This window comes from Ovis canadensis, chromosome 3, assembly GCF_042477335.2.
Source record: "Ovis canadensis isolate MfBH-ARS-UI-01 breed Bighorn chromosome 3, ARS-UI_OviCan_v2, whole genome shotgun sequence".
In the NCBI taxonomy this organism is placed as follows: Eukaryota; Metazoa; Chordata; class Mammalia; order Artiodactyla; family Bovidae; genus Ovis; species Ovis canadensis.
The window spans coordinates 148,454,200-148,470,846 of record NC_091247.1 but is presented as its reverse complement, the minus strand read 5'-3'; the positions used below and the strand labels follow the sequence as shown (position 1 = coordinate 148,470,846).

At 37.9% G+C, this 16,647-nt stretch overlaps 1 protein-coding gene across 9 annotated transcripts in view; it reads left to right on the top strand.

Annotated features, from left to right (window-relative positions):
* Positions 1–16,647, top strand: part of TMEM117 (transmembrane protein 117) — a 647,436-nt gene that overhangs the window by 163,484 nt on the left and 467,305 nt on the right. For 3 of the 9 annotated variants that reach the window (XM_069584534.1, XM_069584535.1, XM_069584533.1), the window contains one exon: positions 14,576–14,688. The exons of the other annotated variants lie outside the window; for them this stretch is intronic. In XM_069584534.1, the coding sequence (XP_069440635.1) occupies positions 14,630–14,688 (59 nt within the window). In that variant the 5' untranslated portion in view covers positions 14,576–14,629. The remainder of the gene's footprint in view (positions 1–14,575; positions 14,689–16,647) is intronic. 9 annotated transcript variants of the gene reach the window in all.

Genomic DNA, 16,647 nt, shown 5'->3' with positions numbered 1-16,647 from the left:
AAGAGAAATCTATTTGATAGCAGGAAGGAATGGTACCAAGGTTCGTTGGACTGATGGTAGCATGCCCTGGTTCAGTTCTTTTTACAGCTAGTATACATACCAATTTGGTGAATACATCCATTCTGAATGATACTTCTCTTGCTGTGTCTGTCCTAAACACTTTGAATATCATCCCTACTTAATAGAAACAAATGAGGTAAGTTAGTAAATTCAGGAGAAGAGACACAGGTCAGTGAGATCTTAGGAAGATATTGATAAAATGTATAATGAATCAGAGGTATCATGGAATTTTTTTTACATTCTAGGTGTACAAAATTGAGATGAGTCAAGAACACAGCTGGAATTCGATCAGTTAGTATAGAGGAGCCAACTGAGGCTGAACTTAAGCACTCCTGGTTTCCCTGGCAACAGGGCCCCCTTCCCAAGCAAGTAATATTTTAGTGTGAGTGAAGTAATAACTGGAAGTAGAAAAATATGTGTTCACGTCAATGCCTACTTCTGGGAAGGTTTGGGGAGGAGTTTGCTAAAGGCAAAGGATGAGGTCATGAGAGCGGAAGAATTTAAATTAAAAAAGAAAAAAAGAGTTAAATTAAGCTTGAGCTTCAAAGCTTCTGGGCCTAGCACCACGCATAGCAGTGCTGCTTCCCTGACTTTGGGTGAAGCCAGGGTAGATAGTAAATCACGTGGGTGCATATGTGATATATTATCTCTTCCATCTTAGCCCAGAGAAAGTACTGGGCTGGGAAATGGTGACCTGAGTAAATTGGCTTGGATTAGAGCCATCTGCTGTCTGGATTTCTCTGCCTACTTTTATATGTACCTACCCAGGAAGTTCTCATTTGCCCAGAAGGATCAAGAGGCAGTCAAAACAGATTTGCCCATATATTTCTGTGAATTTAGTTTACTTTGTTTTTAATGTTTCCATAAAGTGCTATTTTTTCTTGCCAAATGTATCTTTTCAAATTCTGCTCAATGGTCTGAACCTTTTCTACTTTTGTTAAGTATTGGTTGAATGTGTAGCACTGCTTGGAGAACTGAGAGCCTGGGGAGAGTCCACAATGGGAACCTCACTCTTTCAATTCTATTTCTCCTTCTCTGTTCTAGAGGAAAGTCTTAGCCTTGATGTGTACACTGAGTATCCCTGGTTGGAACTAATTTTCAGTCAAGTTCTTAGGCTTCCCTTGTGGCTCAACTGGTAAAGAATCCATTGCAATGTGGGAGACCTGGGTTTGATCCCTGGGTTGGGAAGATCCCCTGGAGAAGGGAAATGCTGTCCACTTCAGCATTCTGGCCTGGAAAATTCCATGGACTCTATAGTCCATGGGGTCTCGAAGAGTCAGAGAATACTGAGTGACTTTCACTCTCTATTATAATAAGGACCATGAAATTATTTTAAGATTAAAGATCTCATTGCTCTTTTTCAGGAATAAGTGGATATCAGGTTAAAATATAGTAAGAATGAGTTCATAGGCAAAAAATGAAATGATAGGGATCCATATTCACAGTGAAGCCTCAGAAAGGGCCTTAGTGATTGGCCAAAAAAAGGCCAAGGTTAAGGGTTGACAGACAAATTTGATTCCATTTTCTGCACCCATGGCTGTAGTTTAAGGAAGTTAAAATCAGTTCCATTTTGCTTCAGGCAGTATTATGAAGCCCTATTTTTTTTTCTTTTTTGTTTTAAAGATTTTTTGATGTGGACCATTTTTAAAGTTTTTATTAAATTTGTTACAATATTGCTTCTGTTTTATGTCTAGTTTTTTTGGCCACAAGGCATGTGGGATCTTAGCTCCCCAGTCAGTTATTGAACCTGCACCCCCTGCATTGGAAGGCGAAGTTTTAACTATTCAGTGGCCTGCCAGGGAACTCCCAAAGCCCCATTTTCTCCTCTCAGATCCCAATAATAGTAAATAAGTGTCCATGTTATATAAGAATATGATTGTAACTGTGTGTGCAATCAGCAGTGTCTGACATGGTCCCAGTGACCCTACTCCTTGTATTCAAGGCCTTGTGTTCTTCTCTCCTTAAGTGTAGGTTGAATCTAGTGGCTCACTTCTAATGAATTGAGGATGTAAAAATGATGGGTTGTTAATTCCAAGATTAGACTTCGGTCTTCCCTCCCTTCTCCTTCCTGCCCCTCCCCATCTCCTCTTTTCCATCTAGTCCTTACTCTGGGGAACAAACTGCCCCATTGAGAGTTGTCTTATGGAAAAGCCCTCTGGCAAGGAGCTCTGCCAACAGCAGGCAGCAAGGACCTGAGGCCTGCCCATAACTACCTGAGTGAGCTTGCAAACAGATCCTCCCCATATCAAGCCTGGAGAAGATTATAGGCTTAGCCAATGTGGTCATTCTAGCCCATGAGAGACCCTCAGCAAGAAGACCCAGGTAAACTGTGCTCAGATCCCTGATCCCCAGAAATTGTGAGATAATAAATATTTGCTATTTTTAAATTGCCACATTTTGGAATAACTTGCTTTCCTCAGTAGATAATGTACTGTTTAAAACAGAGGGTTATATGTGATGAAAACATTCAATAATAACGCTATATACACCCACAAATGCGTGCTCAGTTGTTCAGTCTTGTCTAACTCTTTGCGATCCCATGGAGTATAGCCCACCAGGTTCCTCTGTCCGTGGAATTTACCAGTCAAGAGTACTGGAGTGGGTTGCTGTTTCCTTCTCCAGGGGATCTTCTCAGCCCAGGAATCAAACCCACATCTCTTATACCTCCTGTATTGGCAGGTGGAGTTTTTACCACACACACATCCAGAAGGGCCACAAAATCCCTGTGAATGTATGGTAGGTATGAGTTTTTTCCTTTGCTTTCCTCCATTTTACCTTTCTCTGCACTAATTTTATTTTCAGCTATGTTTTTCTGACTGTCTTCTTCCATGTTGATGGTAGGAAGACTTTAGAGCAGTCCCAAAGAGATTAGCAAATAATTAATGGATAATATCAGGCATAGTATGAACAGTATGGAAAGGCTAAAAGATAGGACACTGAAAGATGAACTCCCCAGGTTGGTAGGTGCCCAATATGCTACTGGAGATCAGTGGGGAAATAACTCTAGAAAGAATGAAGAGATAGAACCAAACAAAAACAACACCCAGTTGTGGATGTGACTGGTGATGGAAGTAAAGTCTGATACTGTAAAAAGCAATATTGCATAGGAACCTGGAATGGTAGTTCCATGAATCAAGGCAAATTGGAAGTGGTCAAGCAGGAGATGGCAAGAGTGAACATCAACATTTTAGGAATCAGTGAACTAAAATCGACTGAAATGGGTGAATTTAACTCAGATGACCATTATATCTACTACTGTGGGCAAGAATCCCTTAGAAGAAATGGAATAGCTGTCATAGTTAACAAAAGAGTCTGAAATGCCGTACTTGGATGCAATATCAAAAATGACAGAATGATCTCTGTTCATTTCCAAGGCCAGTCATTCAATATTACGGTAATCCAAGCCTATGCCCCAACCAGTAATGCTGAAGAAGCTGAAGTTGAACAGTTCTATGAAGACCTATAAGACCTTCTAAAACCAACACCCAAAAAAGATGTCCTTTTCATTATAGGGGACTGGAATGCAAAAGTAGGAAGGCAAGAGATACCTGGAGTAACAGGCAAGTTTGGCCTTGGAGTACAAAACAAAACAGGTCAAAGGCTAACAGAGTTTTGCCAAGAGAATGCACTGGTCATAGCAAACACCCTCTTCCAAAAACACAAGGGAAGACTACACATGGACATCACCAGATGGTCAGTACTGAAATCAGATTAATTATATTCTTTGAGGCCAAAGATGGAGAAGCTCTATACAGTCAGCAAAAATAAGACCAGGAGCTGATTATGGCTCCGATCATGAACTCCTTATTGCCAAATTCAGACTTAAATTGAAGAAAGTAGGGAAAACCACTAGACCATTCAGGTATGATGTAAATCAAATATACAGTCGAAGTAAAAAATAGATTTAAGGGATTAGTTCTGATAGACAGTATGCCTAAAGAACTATGGACGGAGGTTTGTGACAATGTACAGCAGGCAGTGATCAAGACCATCCCCAAGAAAAAGAAATGCAAAAACGCAACATGGTTGTCTGAGGAGGCCTCACAAATAGCCGAGAAAAGAAGAGAAGCTAAAGGCAAAGGAGAAAAGGAAAGATATATCCATTTGAATGCAGAGTTCTAAAGAATAGCAGGGGGGATAAGAAAGCTTTCCTCAGTGATCAAAGCAAAGAAATAGAGGGAAAAAATAAAATGGGAAAGACTAGAGATTTCTTCAAGAAAATTAGAGATAGCAAGGGAACATTTCATGCAAAAATGGGCACAATTAAGGACAGGAATGGTATGGACCTAACAGAAGCAGAAGATATTAAGAAGAGGTGGCAAGAATACAGAGAACTATACAAAAAAAGATCTTTATGACCCAGATAACCACAATAGTGTGGTCACTCACCCAGAGCCAGACATCCTAATGCGAACAAAGCTAGTGGAGGTGATGGAATTTCAGGTTAGCTATCCTAAAAGATGATGCTGTAAAAGTACTGCACTCAATATGCCAGAAAATCTGGAAAATTCAGCAGTGGCCACAGGACTGGAAAAGGTCAGTTTTCATTCCAATCCCAAAGAAAGGTAGTGCCAAAGGATGCTCAAACTACTGCACAATTGCACTCATCTCACACGCTAGCAAAGTAATGATCAAAATTCTCCAAGCCAGACTTCAGCATTACGTGAATTGTGAACTTCCAGATGTTCAAGCTGGTTTTAGAAAAGGTAGGGGAACAAGAGATCAAATTGCCAACATCTGTTAGATATCAAAAAAGTGAGAGTGTTCCAGAAAGACATCTATTTCTGCTTTATTGACTGCGCCAAAGCCTGTGACTCTGTGGATCACAACAAACTGTGGAAAATTCTTCAAGAGATGGGAATACCAGACTACCTGACCTGCCTCCTGAGAAATCTGTATGCAGGTCAAGAAGCAACAGTTAGAACTGGACATGGAACAACAGACTGGTTCCATATTGGGAAAGGAGTCTGTCAAGGCTGTATATTGTCACCCTGCTTTTTAAATTTATATGCAGAGTACATCAGGCAAAATGCCAGGCTGGATGAAGCACAAGCTGGAATCAAGATTGCTGGGAGAAATACCAATAACCTCAGATATGCAGATGACACCATCCTTATGGAAGAAAGCGAAGAAGAACTAAAAAGCCTCTTGAGGAAAGTGAATGAGTGCAGAAGTTGGCTTAAAACTCAACATTCAGAAAACTAAGATCATGACATCTGGTCCCATTACTTCATGGCAAATAGATGGGGAAACATTGAAACAGTGAGAGACTTTATTTTGGGGGGCTCCAAAATCACTGCAGATGGTGACTGCAGCCATGAGATTAAAAGATGCTTGCTCCTTGGAAGAAAACCTATGACCAACCTAGAAAGCATATTAAAAAGCAGAGACATTACCTTGCTAACAAATGTTTGTCTAGTCAAAGCTATGGTTTTTCCAGTAGTCATGTTTGGACATGAGATCTGGACCAGAAAAGAAGCTGAGCACTGAAGAATTGATGCTTTTGAACTGAGGTGATGGAGAAGACTTTGATAGTCCCTTAGACTGCAAGGAGATCCAACCAGTCCATCCTAAAGGAAGTCAGTTCTGAATATTCATTGGAAGGACTGATGCTGAAGCTTCACCTCCAATACTTTGGCCACCTGATGCGAAGAACTGACTCATTGGAAAAGACCCTGATGCTGGCAAAGTTCGAAGGCAGGAGGAGAAGGGGACGACAGAGGGTAAGATGGTTGGATGGCATCACTGACTTGATGGAGATAAATTTGAGTAAGCTCCGGGAGTTGGTGATGGGCAGGGAAGCTTAGCATGTAGCAGTCCATGGGGTTGCAAAGAGCCAGACACTGAACTGAACTGATCAGGCACAGAGACTGTATAGTGTATCATACAGTGGATTTTAGAGGCACCATTCATCTTCTTATGGAAGTCAGAGATAATTTTTCTATGAATTGTCATAAAGAAGACCCTCAGTGACCTTCTTAGTAATTTTCTTACAGTAACTAGAATAATGAATTTTAGTGAGCTGATTCTTTCCTGGTGTCTCAGTATGGTCTTTATTTCCAGTCTTAAGGACTAACCTCATTGTAGGTGTGGCACCCAAGTGGAAGTCATTAGTTTCTAAGGAGAGCGTATTACCTATTAGGCTTTTACAACAATATCAAGTATCATGGCAAAAGTTTTTGCCAATTTTTTTTTGCAGATGGATGGTTTCTTTTAGATATAAAGTTCTACTTGTGATCAAGGAAAAAACAATTGTCAGGTAATATCTTCAAGTTTTCCAGTTATGTAATTCCATGATTTGTTGTTAGACAACCTACTTTTTTAAGTGTTTCTTACTAAAAAGGTGTATATTTGGCTTGAAAACCTGCTGAAGGAAGGTTAATTCAAGGCAACTTCTCCTCCTGTTCTGACTATAGGGGTAGTTAAAACTCTGCAGGTCTTTTCTATTTCTTTCTTTAGAGCAGTGCAAATTCTTTGAGTCATCAGATTACAGGTGCCATATACCACTTTAATTTAGGAGTAATTGTGTAATGCTCTTTAAGTTAGGCATGAGAAAGTACCTGTATTTAAAACTGTTTCCAGACTTGGCAGTTTTTACTGCAGCCTGCACTTGCTCAAATAATTCTTAGCTAAAATCACCTAACACTTCCTCGTGAGCTTTGTGTGACACATTGATATATATGTATATCCTTTTAGCAGGAAATGAGTTTGAATTTTACTTCAGGAAGTAAGAATTATATTATAAGCAGAAATATAAAAAGATATGATAAAATGCTTTCAGCTAGTAATGTCATAGCATCCCTAACCAGAGAAAGCACAACAGAGACATGGGAATACCCTTTTACTTTGCAGAATGAAGCAGAAAATTCACGTAATGGTTTCAGGTAAAGATGGGAGCAGATACTCTTTGTGATAGATGTCTGTTAGTGGGCTGCAATTTATTATCATGCCTTTAAAAATTAAAGTTATACCCTGCCCTCATATAAAACCCCCACAAGGCTTCTGGCACTCACTTTGTAATTCTTCCAACCTGTCATCTAGCAACTTGCTGATTATTCTCTCTTATCCATGTAAAAGGCTTTAGCACCCATCTCATTGGCTTGCTCTCTGTTGTAAATCTTGCCATTGTTCCGGGTGTGTCTAAAATCCGCACTGTCACCTATCACCTCCTGTCAAAACATCTAATGGTCACTTTTTAGTCTTTATTTGACCTCTCCCTCCAGCGCTTGGCACTTAGGATCATTTCTGCTTTTTTGAGATGCTGTATATTCTTAGTTTATATGTCCATATACTCCCCTCTTCTTTTTATTCTCTCCTCTCAAGTATTGCTTTTTAGTTTTCCTTCAGCTCTCATCAGCCTTCTTGTATGAGACCCATCCTCTTGGCTTGATTGACAGTTCTTACATCAGTAGTTCTAAAATATTTATTGCTAATTTTTCTTCTGGGGTGCATATTATTTTAACTGCCATAAGTATCCATTCAAGCATCTCAACAATATTTACCCTTGATAAATCCCAAATTGAACTCAACTCAAATCCTGCATCGCAGCCCTGCTTTGTTCCATACAGTGAACGGCACTAGTATCTAACCAGTTGCTGAGTCCAGACACTTAGGTACTATTCATTCTTTCTTTTCTTTGCTTATTTTATACATGCAATGTCACAAAGGTTCTTTGATTATACCTGCTAAATACCTCTCAAATGGATCTACTTAGGTCTATCCTACTGCTACTCCCCTATGGTTTTTTCCTTGGATTCTGCAACAGCTACCCCGTCCAATTCATTCTCCACACTATGGTGATTCCTCTTAAAGTGCAGATATCCCTGCTTACAGTTCTTCCATTTTCATTGTCTTCATAATAAAGTCCAACTTCTTCCATGGCTTAAAAGGCTCAAAATAATATGGCCCCAGCTTACCTTGTTATTATGCTCTTTTGTTACTTTTGCCCAAAGACTAAGTTCTATTCAAAGTGAACTTTCAGTTCTATAAATAGAACAATATCTTTCTCACCTCTGGCTGACTCTATATATTCAGGTCTCTGCTTAAACATCACTTCCTCTTAGAAAATGGTCCTAACACTTAAAGGTCAGGTAAAATGTTACTTCTTTATATTTGCATAACTCTGCGCATCAGCCACATCATAACATATTTACCACACTGTGTTTTAATTGCCTTTTTACTTATATATATTTCTCATCAAATTATGAGTTTTATGAGGGTGGTAGTTTTTAAAAAAAATTTTTTTTTAGGTGAAAATGCACTTTATTGACATTTGTATACATTGTGAAATGATCATCATGATAAGTCTAGTAATCATCTGTCCCCATACAATGTTTTTACAGTATTATTGATCATATTGCTTATGCTATACATTGCATCCTTATGACTTTTAAAATTTTATAACCAGGTATTGGTACCTCTTAATCCCCTATACCTATTTGCATCCCCCCTTCTCTGGGAGCGAACTGTTTGATTCTGTTTTAATTTTTTGTTTGTCTGGTTTAGTTTTTAGATTCCGCATGTAAGTAAGGTCATATGACATTTGTCTTTCTTTGTTTAACTTTCTTCACTTACCATGGTACCCTCTAGATCCATTCATGCTATGACAAATGGAAATGTTTTATCTTTTTATGGGTGAATATGGTTTCATTGTATATATAGATATCACATCTTCTTTATTCTTTTATTTATGAACATTTAGGTTGCGTCCCAGAAGTGAAATTGCTGGATCATATGGAAGTTCTATTTTTCAATTTTTGAGAAACCTGCATACTGTTTTCCATAGCAGCTGTAATTTACATTCCCACCAACAGGGGGTAGTTTTTCCTCTATATTTTCACCAAGACTTGTTATTTGTTACCTTTTGGGTAATAGCCATTCTGACAGATGTGAGGTGGTATCTCATTATGATTTTGATTTGAATTTCCCACATGATTGCTGATTACTAAGTGAGCATCTTTTCATGTGACTATTGGCCATCTGTTTGTCTTCTTTGGGAAAAAAGTGTATTCAGGTCCTATGCCCAATTTTTAATCAGGTTTTTTTTTTTTTTTTTTTTAATATTGAGTTGTATGAATTCTTTGAGTGTTTTGGACTTAATTCCTTATTGACCATATCATTTGGAAATACCATCTCCCATTCAGTACATTGTCTTTTGGTCTTGCTGATAGTTTCCCTCACTGTGCAAAAGATTTTTAGTTCAATGTAATCCCATTTGTTTATTTTTGCTTCTGCTTCCCTTGCCTGAGGAGATGGATCACCAAAAATATTACTAAGACTGATGTCAAGAGTTTACTGCCTAGCTTTTTTTCTGGGAGTTTTATGGTTTGCAGTCTTACATTAAAGTGTTTAATCTATTTTGTGTTTATTTTTGTATATGGTATGAGAAAGTAGCCTGGTTTGATTTTTTTGCACAAAGCTATTCACTTTTACCAGCATGTATATTTAAGAGGCTATCTGTTTCCCATTGTACATTCTTGTCTCCTTTGTTGTAAATTAATTGACTGTATAGTTTTGCTTTATTTCTGGGCTCTCTATTCTGTCCTATTGATCTTTTTGTACCAGTACCAGAGAGTACAGGTGATATCAGGGAGCATGGTACCTCTGATTTTTCTTTCTTTAGTTTGCTTTGGCAATTCAAGGTCTTTTGTGGCTCTATTTCCATACAAATTTTAGAATACTTTGTTCTAGTTCTGTGAAAAATGCCTCTGGTATTTTGATAGTGATTGCACTGAATCTGTAACTTGCCTTGGGTAGTATTATCATTTTATCAATATTAATTCTTCCAATCCATGGGTACAGTATATCTTATCATTTGTATGTATTGTGTTCAATTTTTTTCATCAGTGTCATAATTTTCAGAGTACAGGTCTTTAACCTACTTTTTGTTATAGTTGTTCCTAGGTATTTTCCTTTTTGATACAGTTGTAAATGGGTTTCTTTTCTTATTTTTCTCTTTCTGATAGTTTGTTATTAGTGTATAGGAATGCAACTTATTTTTGTATATATTTTGCATTCTGCAAATTTAGTGAATTAATTGATATGTTCTAATAGTTTTTTGGTGATGTCTTTAGGATTTTCTATGTATAGTATCATGTCATCTACGAACAGTGACAATTTTACTTCTTCCTTTTCAATTTGGATTTCTTTTATTTCTTTTTCTTGTCTGATTGTTGTGGCTAGGACTTTCTATACTGTGTTGCATAAAAGTGGCAAGAGTGGGCACCTTTGTCCTGTTACTGATGTTAGAGTACATGCTTCTAGATTGCTTTTTCATAGATAGCCTTTATTACATCATGTTCCCTCTATATCCACTTTATTGAGTGTTTTTACCATAAACGGATGTTGAATTTTGTAACAAGCTCTTTTTCTACATCCATTGAGATGATTGTATGATATTCTTTATTTGTAAATTTGATGTATCAAATTGGTTGATTTGTGGATATTGAACCATCATTGCATCCCTGGGAAAAGTCGAATTTGATTATGGTATATGATCCGTTTAATGTATTGTTGGATTAGATTTGTTAATATTTTGTTGGGGATTTTCGCATATATGTTCATGAATGGTATTGGCCTGTAAGAGTGTGTATGTGCGTATCTTTGTTTTCTTTTAGTATTGGGCTGATGCTTTGAAGGTGACTTCAGTAGCATTCTTTCATCTTTAATTTTTCTGAATTGTTTGGGAAAGATATTAACTCTTCTTTAAATGTTTAGTAGACTTCTTCTCTGTAAAAAAAGTCCTGACCTGTTTGAAAGTTTTTTGATTACTGATTCAATTTCATTACTGGTAAATGGTCTCTTCATATTTTCTGTTTTTTGTTTTTTTTTCTGATTCAGTCTTGGAATGAAGTCCATTTATAGAAACTACTCATTTTTTCTAGATTGTCTATTTTATTGGCATTTATAGCCGTTTGTAGTAATTTCATATGATCCTTTGTATTTTGGGGTTGGTTTTCGTATCTCCTATATCATTTCTGATTTTATTTCTTTGGACTCTCTCTTGCTTTTTCTGTTGGTAAGTTTGGCTAAAGGTTTATCAGTTTTGTCTCTTCAAAGAGCACAGCTGTTAGTCTCATTGAATATTCTACTTTTTAAAAATTCTCTCTTTTATTTCCTCTTTGATCTTTATTATTTCTTTCCTTCTACTAGCTTTGGGTTTTGTTTGTTCTTTTTCCAGTTACTTTAGATGTAAGTTTAGTTCGTTTATTCAAGATTTTTCTTGTTTCAGAGGTAGGCTTATAATGCTAAAACCATCCATAGAACTTCCTTTACTGTGTCCCATAGATTTTAGAATGTTATGCATTCATTTTCATTTGTTTCCAGCTGTTTCTTGGTTTTCTTTCAATTTCTTAAGTGATCCATTGGTTGTTTATTAGCATGTTGTTTAAATTACATGTATTTGAAGTTTTTTTTTTCTAGTTTTTTCATGCAGTTGATTTCTAGTTTTATACCATAGTGGTTAGAAAATCTACTTGATAAGATTTTAATCTTTTTAACTTTATCAAGGCTTTTTTAAAGATTACCATGCTAATTATCATGGGGAATAGTCTATGTACACTTGAAAAGGATGTGTGATCTGTTGTTGTAGAATGGAATGTTCTGTATATACCTATTAATTCAGTCCAGTCTAATGTATCATTAAAGCCAGTGTTCTGCCTATTTTCTTTGCTGTGATATTGACAGCACCTAGTGAGATGTCTCTTCACTTTCATGCATTGGAGGAGGAAATGGCAGCCCTCTCCAGTGTTCTTGCCTGGAGAATCCCGGGGACGGGGGAGCCTGGTGGGCTGCCATCTATAGGGTCACACAGAGTCGGACATGACTGAAGCAACTTGCGGAAATGGCAACCCGCTCCAGTGTTCTTGCCTGGAGAATCCCAGGGACGGGGGAGCCTGGTGGGCTGCCATCTATAGGGTCACACAGAGTCGGACATGACTGAAGCAACTTAGCAGCAGCAGCAGCAGCAGCAGCAGTGAGATTTCTACCTGGCACATAATAAGTACTCAGTGAGCATTTGTTGATTGAATGGATTATTGAATTTTCTTTCTAAAAGATTTATTATTCAACAGGCTATAAAGGTGACAGAATCACAGACAGCTCCCCAGGTGGCACAGTGATAAAGAATCAGCCTGCACTGCAGGAGATATGCATTTAATCCCTGGGTCAGGAAGATCCCTGGAGTAGGAAATGGAACCCACTCCAGTAGGAACACACTCCAGTATTCTTGCGTGGAGAATTCCATGGACAGAGGAGCCCAGCAGGCTACAGTCCATAGGGTAACAAAGAGTCAGAGATGACTGAAGTATGCACAGAGTGTGACATTTTAAATGATACTACAGTGAATGGAAAACATAATTCTCAGTTGCCTAAATTGCTACTAAAGAATGAATGTCCAGCATACAGGAAATCTTATGAAAAGTCAGTGGCATAATACTGTGGCATTAATTTACCCATCACAAAGTAATACGCTGATCATGTTAATGAAATAATGTGTTTTGAATGATTTTTGTAGGAGTTTGATTTTTGTAGGAGTGATGTGTCTACAGAACTTCTGTGTTTACTACTGGCATTTAACTTATTTAGTTCTTTAGCTTTAGTAAACCTTTCAAAACTTTTCAACTCACTTATCATATTTTGTCAACTTTCCTCCATGACTGGGAGTTTGTAGATAGAATGAAAATATGAAGCTGCTTTTCAGCCAGAAGTTTTTATTCCAGGTTAAGTGATGGATGCATACTTTTTCTTTTTACAACATTGTTTTTTTAAATTTCACATCAGTATACCTGATATCTGTCTGAAGGTGCCAGATGCAAACTTGGCTATGTGAAACCAATTTTTAATTTTGATTCCTGTGTGATTTTAGCTTACTTGATCATGGATGGTGTATGCATTAATGTGTGCAGGGAAAAATTTGAAGCCTTGTATAACTACAGTTAGTACACCTCACTGCAGAAGTTTAAAAGAAGGTTTGTTTGTAGCCATTTTGATCACCATGAACACAAATAAGGCATGTGCTCTGCCGGGAGCCAGCACGGGAGATCCCACCCATGACAAGGTCATGCAGAGAGACCTGACAGGCAAGGCAGATCAGGACTCGAGGGATCCCCTGGACCTGCTTGAGCATCTACCCCCAAACCAGAATTTGTCCATTTTTCTATCTTATGCTTTTTGCCAGACTCTTCTGATATTAATGGGGGCTGTCCCCGACCACCTTTCTCTGAAGGAAATAAACTTAGAACTCTAGTTATTAAGTCTCCTGGGCATGATAAGAGTGTTCCAATCCAAACCCCTCTGATGACTTTTTAGCTTGCCTGACAGGTTTGTTCAGACTCCTGCAGTTATGCATGTGATTGTTTACAGCCTCCCAATTGTGAGAGGCACAGGAAGCTTAAAACATTGTAGGAATGTACAGCCTTTGGAGGGGTTAAAAATCATTAGAATAGAACTGGTTAAGGGTTTCATTGTTGAGCCAATGCTTGCTGCCAAGTTTTCATATCTTTCATTGTGTACCTGGGAGTGCATTAATTAATATAGTGATATATAGAAATATAAGTAAGTAGCCTTTATATTTACAACATTAAACCTTGAGTTAATAAATTCCTTCCTTGTTATAGCCCACTGGACCTTTGCCTTATAGGAATGCAGCTTTATCCAGTGCTTTCAGTTTAAACCTTCCTTTAAACTGCTGCAGTGAGGAGTTGTATAACTAGACTTTAGAAGAACCACCTTTAGAGAAAATAAGTTTTCTGGTTAACTAACCTTTATCAGAAAGAAGGGTCATAAAATGTTAGCAGGCCTCCTGGCCAGAAGATGATGTAAATCATGTAAAACTTTTGCATATGGAAAGGTATGCAGAAAGAAAGCCTGATCTCAATAAGGGTCAGGACTGCTGACCCTGCATGACTCTGCATCTTCCATTATTCTCTATGTACAGCTCAAGGTATATAAGCTTCCCTGGAAAACAAAGTTTTGGGCCTCGCCTCATCATCGCTTGGCTCCCCTGTGTCTTTCTTTGTTTCTTTCTTTATCTTATTTTCAGGCTGACTCCCTGGGGCTTAGGAGCCCTCTGAGTTCACTTTCCTGCCTGGGCTTCTAAGATCCACGTGAGAGGGAGCCCAAGGCAGGGCACCTTCCGCTATTCAAGAGGGCGCCTGTGGCCTACATGAACAGAGCAAGTCTCTTATCTGAGGCTTTATTGGCTTTCTGCGTAAACCAAGGAATATCAGCCTCTTTTCTCTCCTCTGTTCTCTTAACTGCAAATTCTTTCCTCATCTCTCTCTATATCTATATGTCTCTCTTGCCTCGCCGTCCATGCTTTGGATACTCTGGATCCCACCAGGGCTGGACCCCGGTAGTGCTCCAGTGTATTTTCTCTGGTGATTCTAGATTTCTGACCACTTCCTTGGGCTTTCTTGTAGTTTTTTTTCCTTCATGGAGAAATATAATTTTTGTTATAGATAAACATGTTTGGAAAGTGTTACATTTTCCTTCGTATATTTCTTGCTCTTTTTAGAAAGTGAAAGCGTGCACAGAGGAACCAAGAAGATAAGACTTTGGAGCTGGAATAATGGACAGTGGTTGCAGGTTTAGGGGATTTGGAGACAAAGTGACTGTAACTGGGCAAATGTAAGTTTTTCAATAAGATGGTGGAGCTTTGAGTCTTGGCTCTGTTTATTAATTATCAGAGCTTATGCAAGTTGTCTAAGTCTTTAAGCCTCAGTGTACATATCTGTAGACTTACCTTTTAGACTTGTTTTGAGAAGGATAAGAGATGATGATGATGGATTTGAAAGTGTTACCATCTGAGCCACCAAGGAAGTCCAGTGCAAAGTGAGGTAGCCCTTTAAATGATGATGTTTTGTTGTTGGCAGGTTGTTTTTCACTATGTTTTGTTGTTGTTGTTTAGTCACTAAGTCATGTCCGACTCTGTGTGACCCCATAGACTTAAGCACACCAGCCTTCCCTGTCCTTCACTATCCCCTGGGGTTTGCTCAGATTTGTGTCCATTGAGTTGATGATGCCATCCAACCATCTCATCCTCTGTTGCTCCCTTCTCCTCTTGCCCTCAATCTTTCCCAGCATTAGAATCTTTTCCAACAAGTCAGCTCTTCGCATCAGGTGGCCAAAGTATTGGAGCTGCAGCTTCAGCATCAGTCCTGCCAGTGAATATTCAGGGTTTATTTCCTTTGGGATCAACTCTTTTGATCTCCTTTCAGCCCATGGGACTCTGAAGAGTCTTTTCCAGCACCGCATTTTGAAATCATTTCTCCACATTATAAAATAGTTGATACTTTGGAGTGTATCAAGAGTAAAACTCTGAAACAAGACCAGCAATGGCATGTACTTTGGGACTGCCATATGCTTACTGCTGCAGAGCTTTTCATTCATGCCTACTCAGGCAACCTTGGGTCGTTGGTTTGGGATTAGTTTCTGGGATGGCATTATTCTTATTGAGATACTTCTTTGGACGCCTAGCATTTAAAGGATACAGCAGGTGAATTTCTTAAGCTATTCCTAAATCAAGATTATGTTCCATTTTTATATGCAGTAATTTAATGAATTCTTATTTTAAAATAGTGATATTTGCTTGAGTACTGAGGCACCCTGTGAAGCCAAAAAAAGATAGTTTTGCATAATTTTGTCAGTTTAGGTATAATTACACAATAATTCTTATGGATTGTAGAAGAATTCTATGTGACCTAGTCTTTTCCACAGAACCATTCTAGTTGTCAGCCAAGAGAAATAAGGGTTTAATAAACAGAATAAAGTAACTTTTTCTATACCCTTCAGTCATTTGAGTTGAAGCCACAACTGGAAGAATTTCCTGCCTTTGTTATACTCTGGAAAGATCTGTCTGTGTCATCCTGTCTGACATCACCTGACACAGAACTGTAGCATTTCACCATCTTTTGTCATTAATCTCAGTGCTTAGAGAAGCCTTGATTGAACATTTCTGGTTGAGCCCCAGAATTAAAGACTTTGAGTAAACTTCAGAATTTTAAAATTTGATTTTATTCAGAAACCTTTTTATTGTATAGGAAAATATTGATATTATTGTTTGTTTAAAATGAAAGAATATGATGCTGGAATTATTCTTTGAAAAGTAAACTTTGTGATGGACTTACTGTATTTCTGAGTTCTTGATTCTTTAACTTATTTCTAAGAGTGCTTAGTGCTTAAATACACATTAGGCTGACCGATACCTGATGGGAGAAGAATGCTTCTTTCTGTTTTCTTGAAAGAACTGAATTTCTGGTAATAATTCTCTTTGTCTTCTTCATCGAGTAACTAAGATAAGCACATTTTTTATCTCTCCCTCTGTCTTACCTTATCTTGTTCCAGATGAACATTTTTGTTGTCTTTTATCCCAGTTATCATGTATTTAATACAGCCTCCTCAACTTTGTTACAACATAGAAATAGATATTTCTTTTACTAGAAAACCATAAAATAAACAACTATGTAATTTTGTATCTTTATATTCTTCCTCCCCAGCTTTATTTAGATATAACTGACAGAAGTTGTATTATATTTAATATGTACAGTGTGATGATTTGATATATATAAACACTGTGGCTGCTGCTGC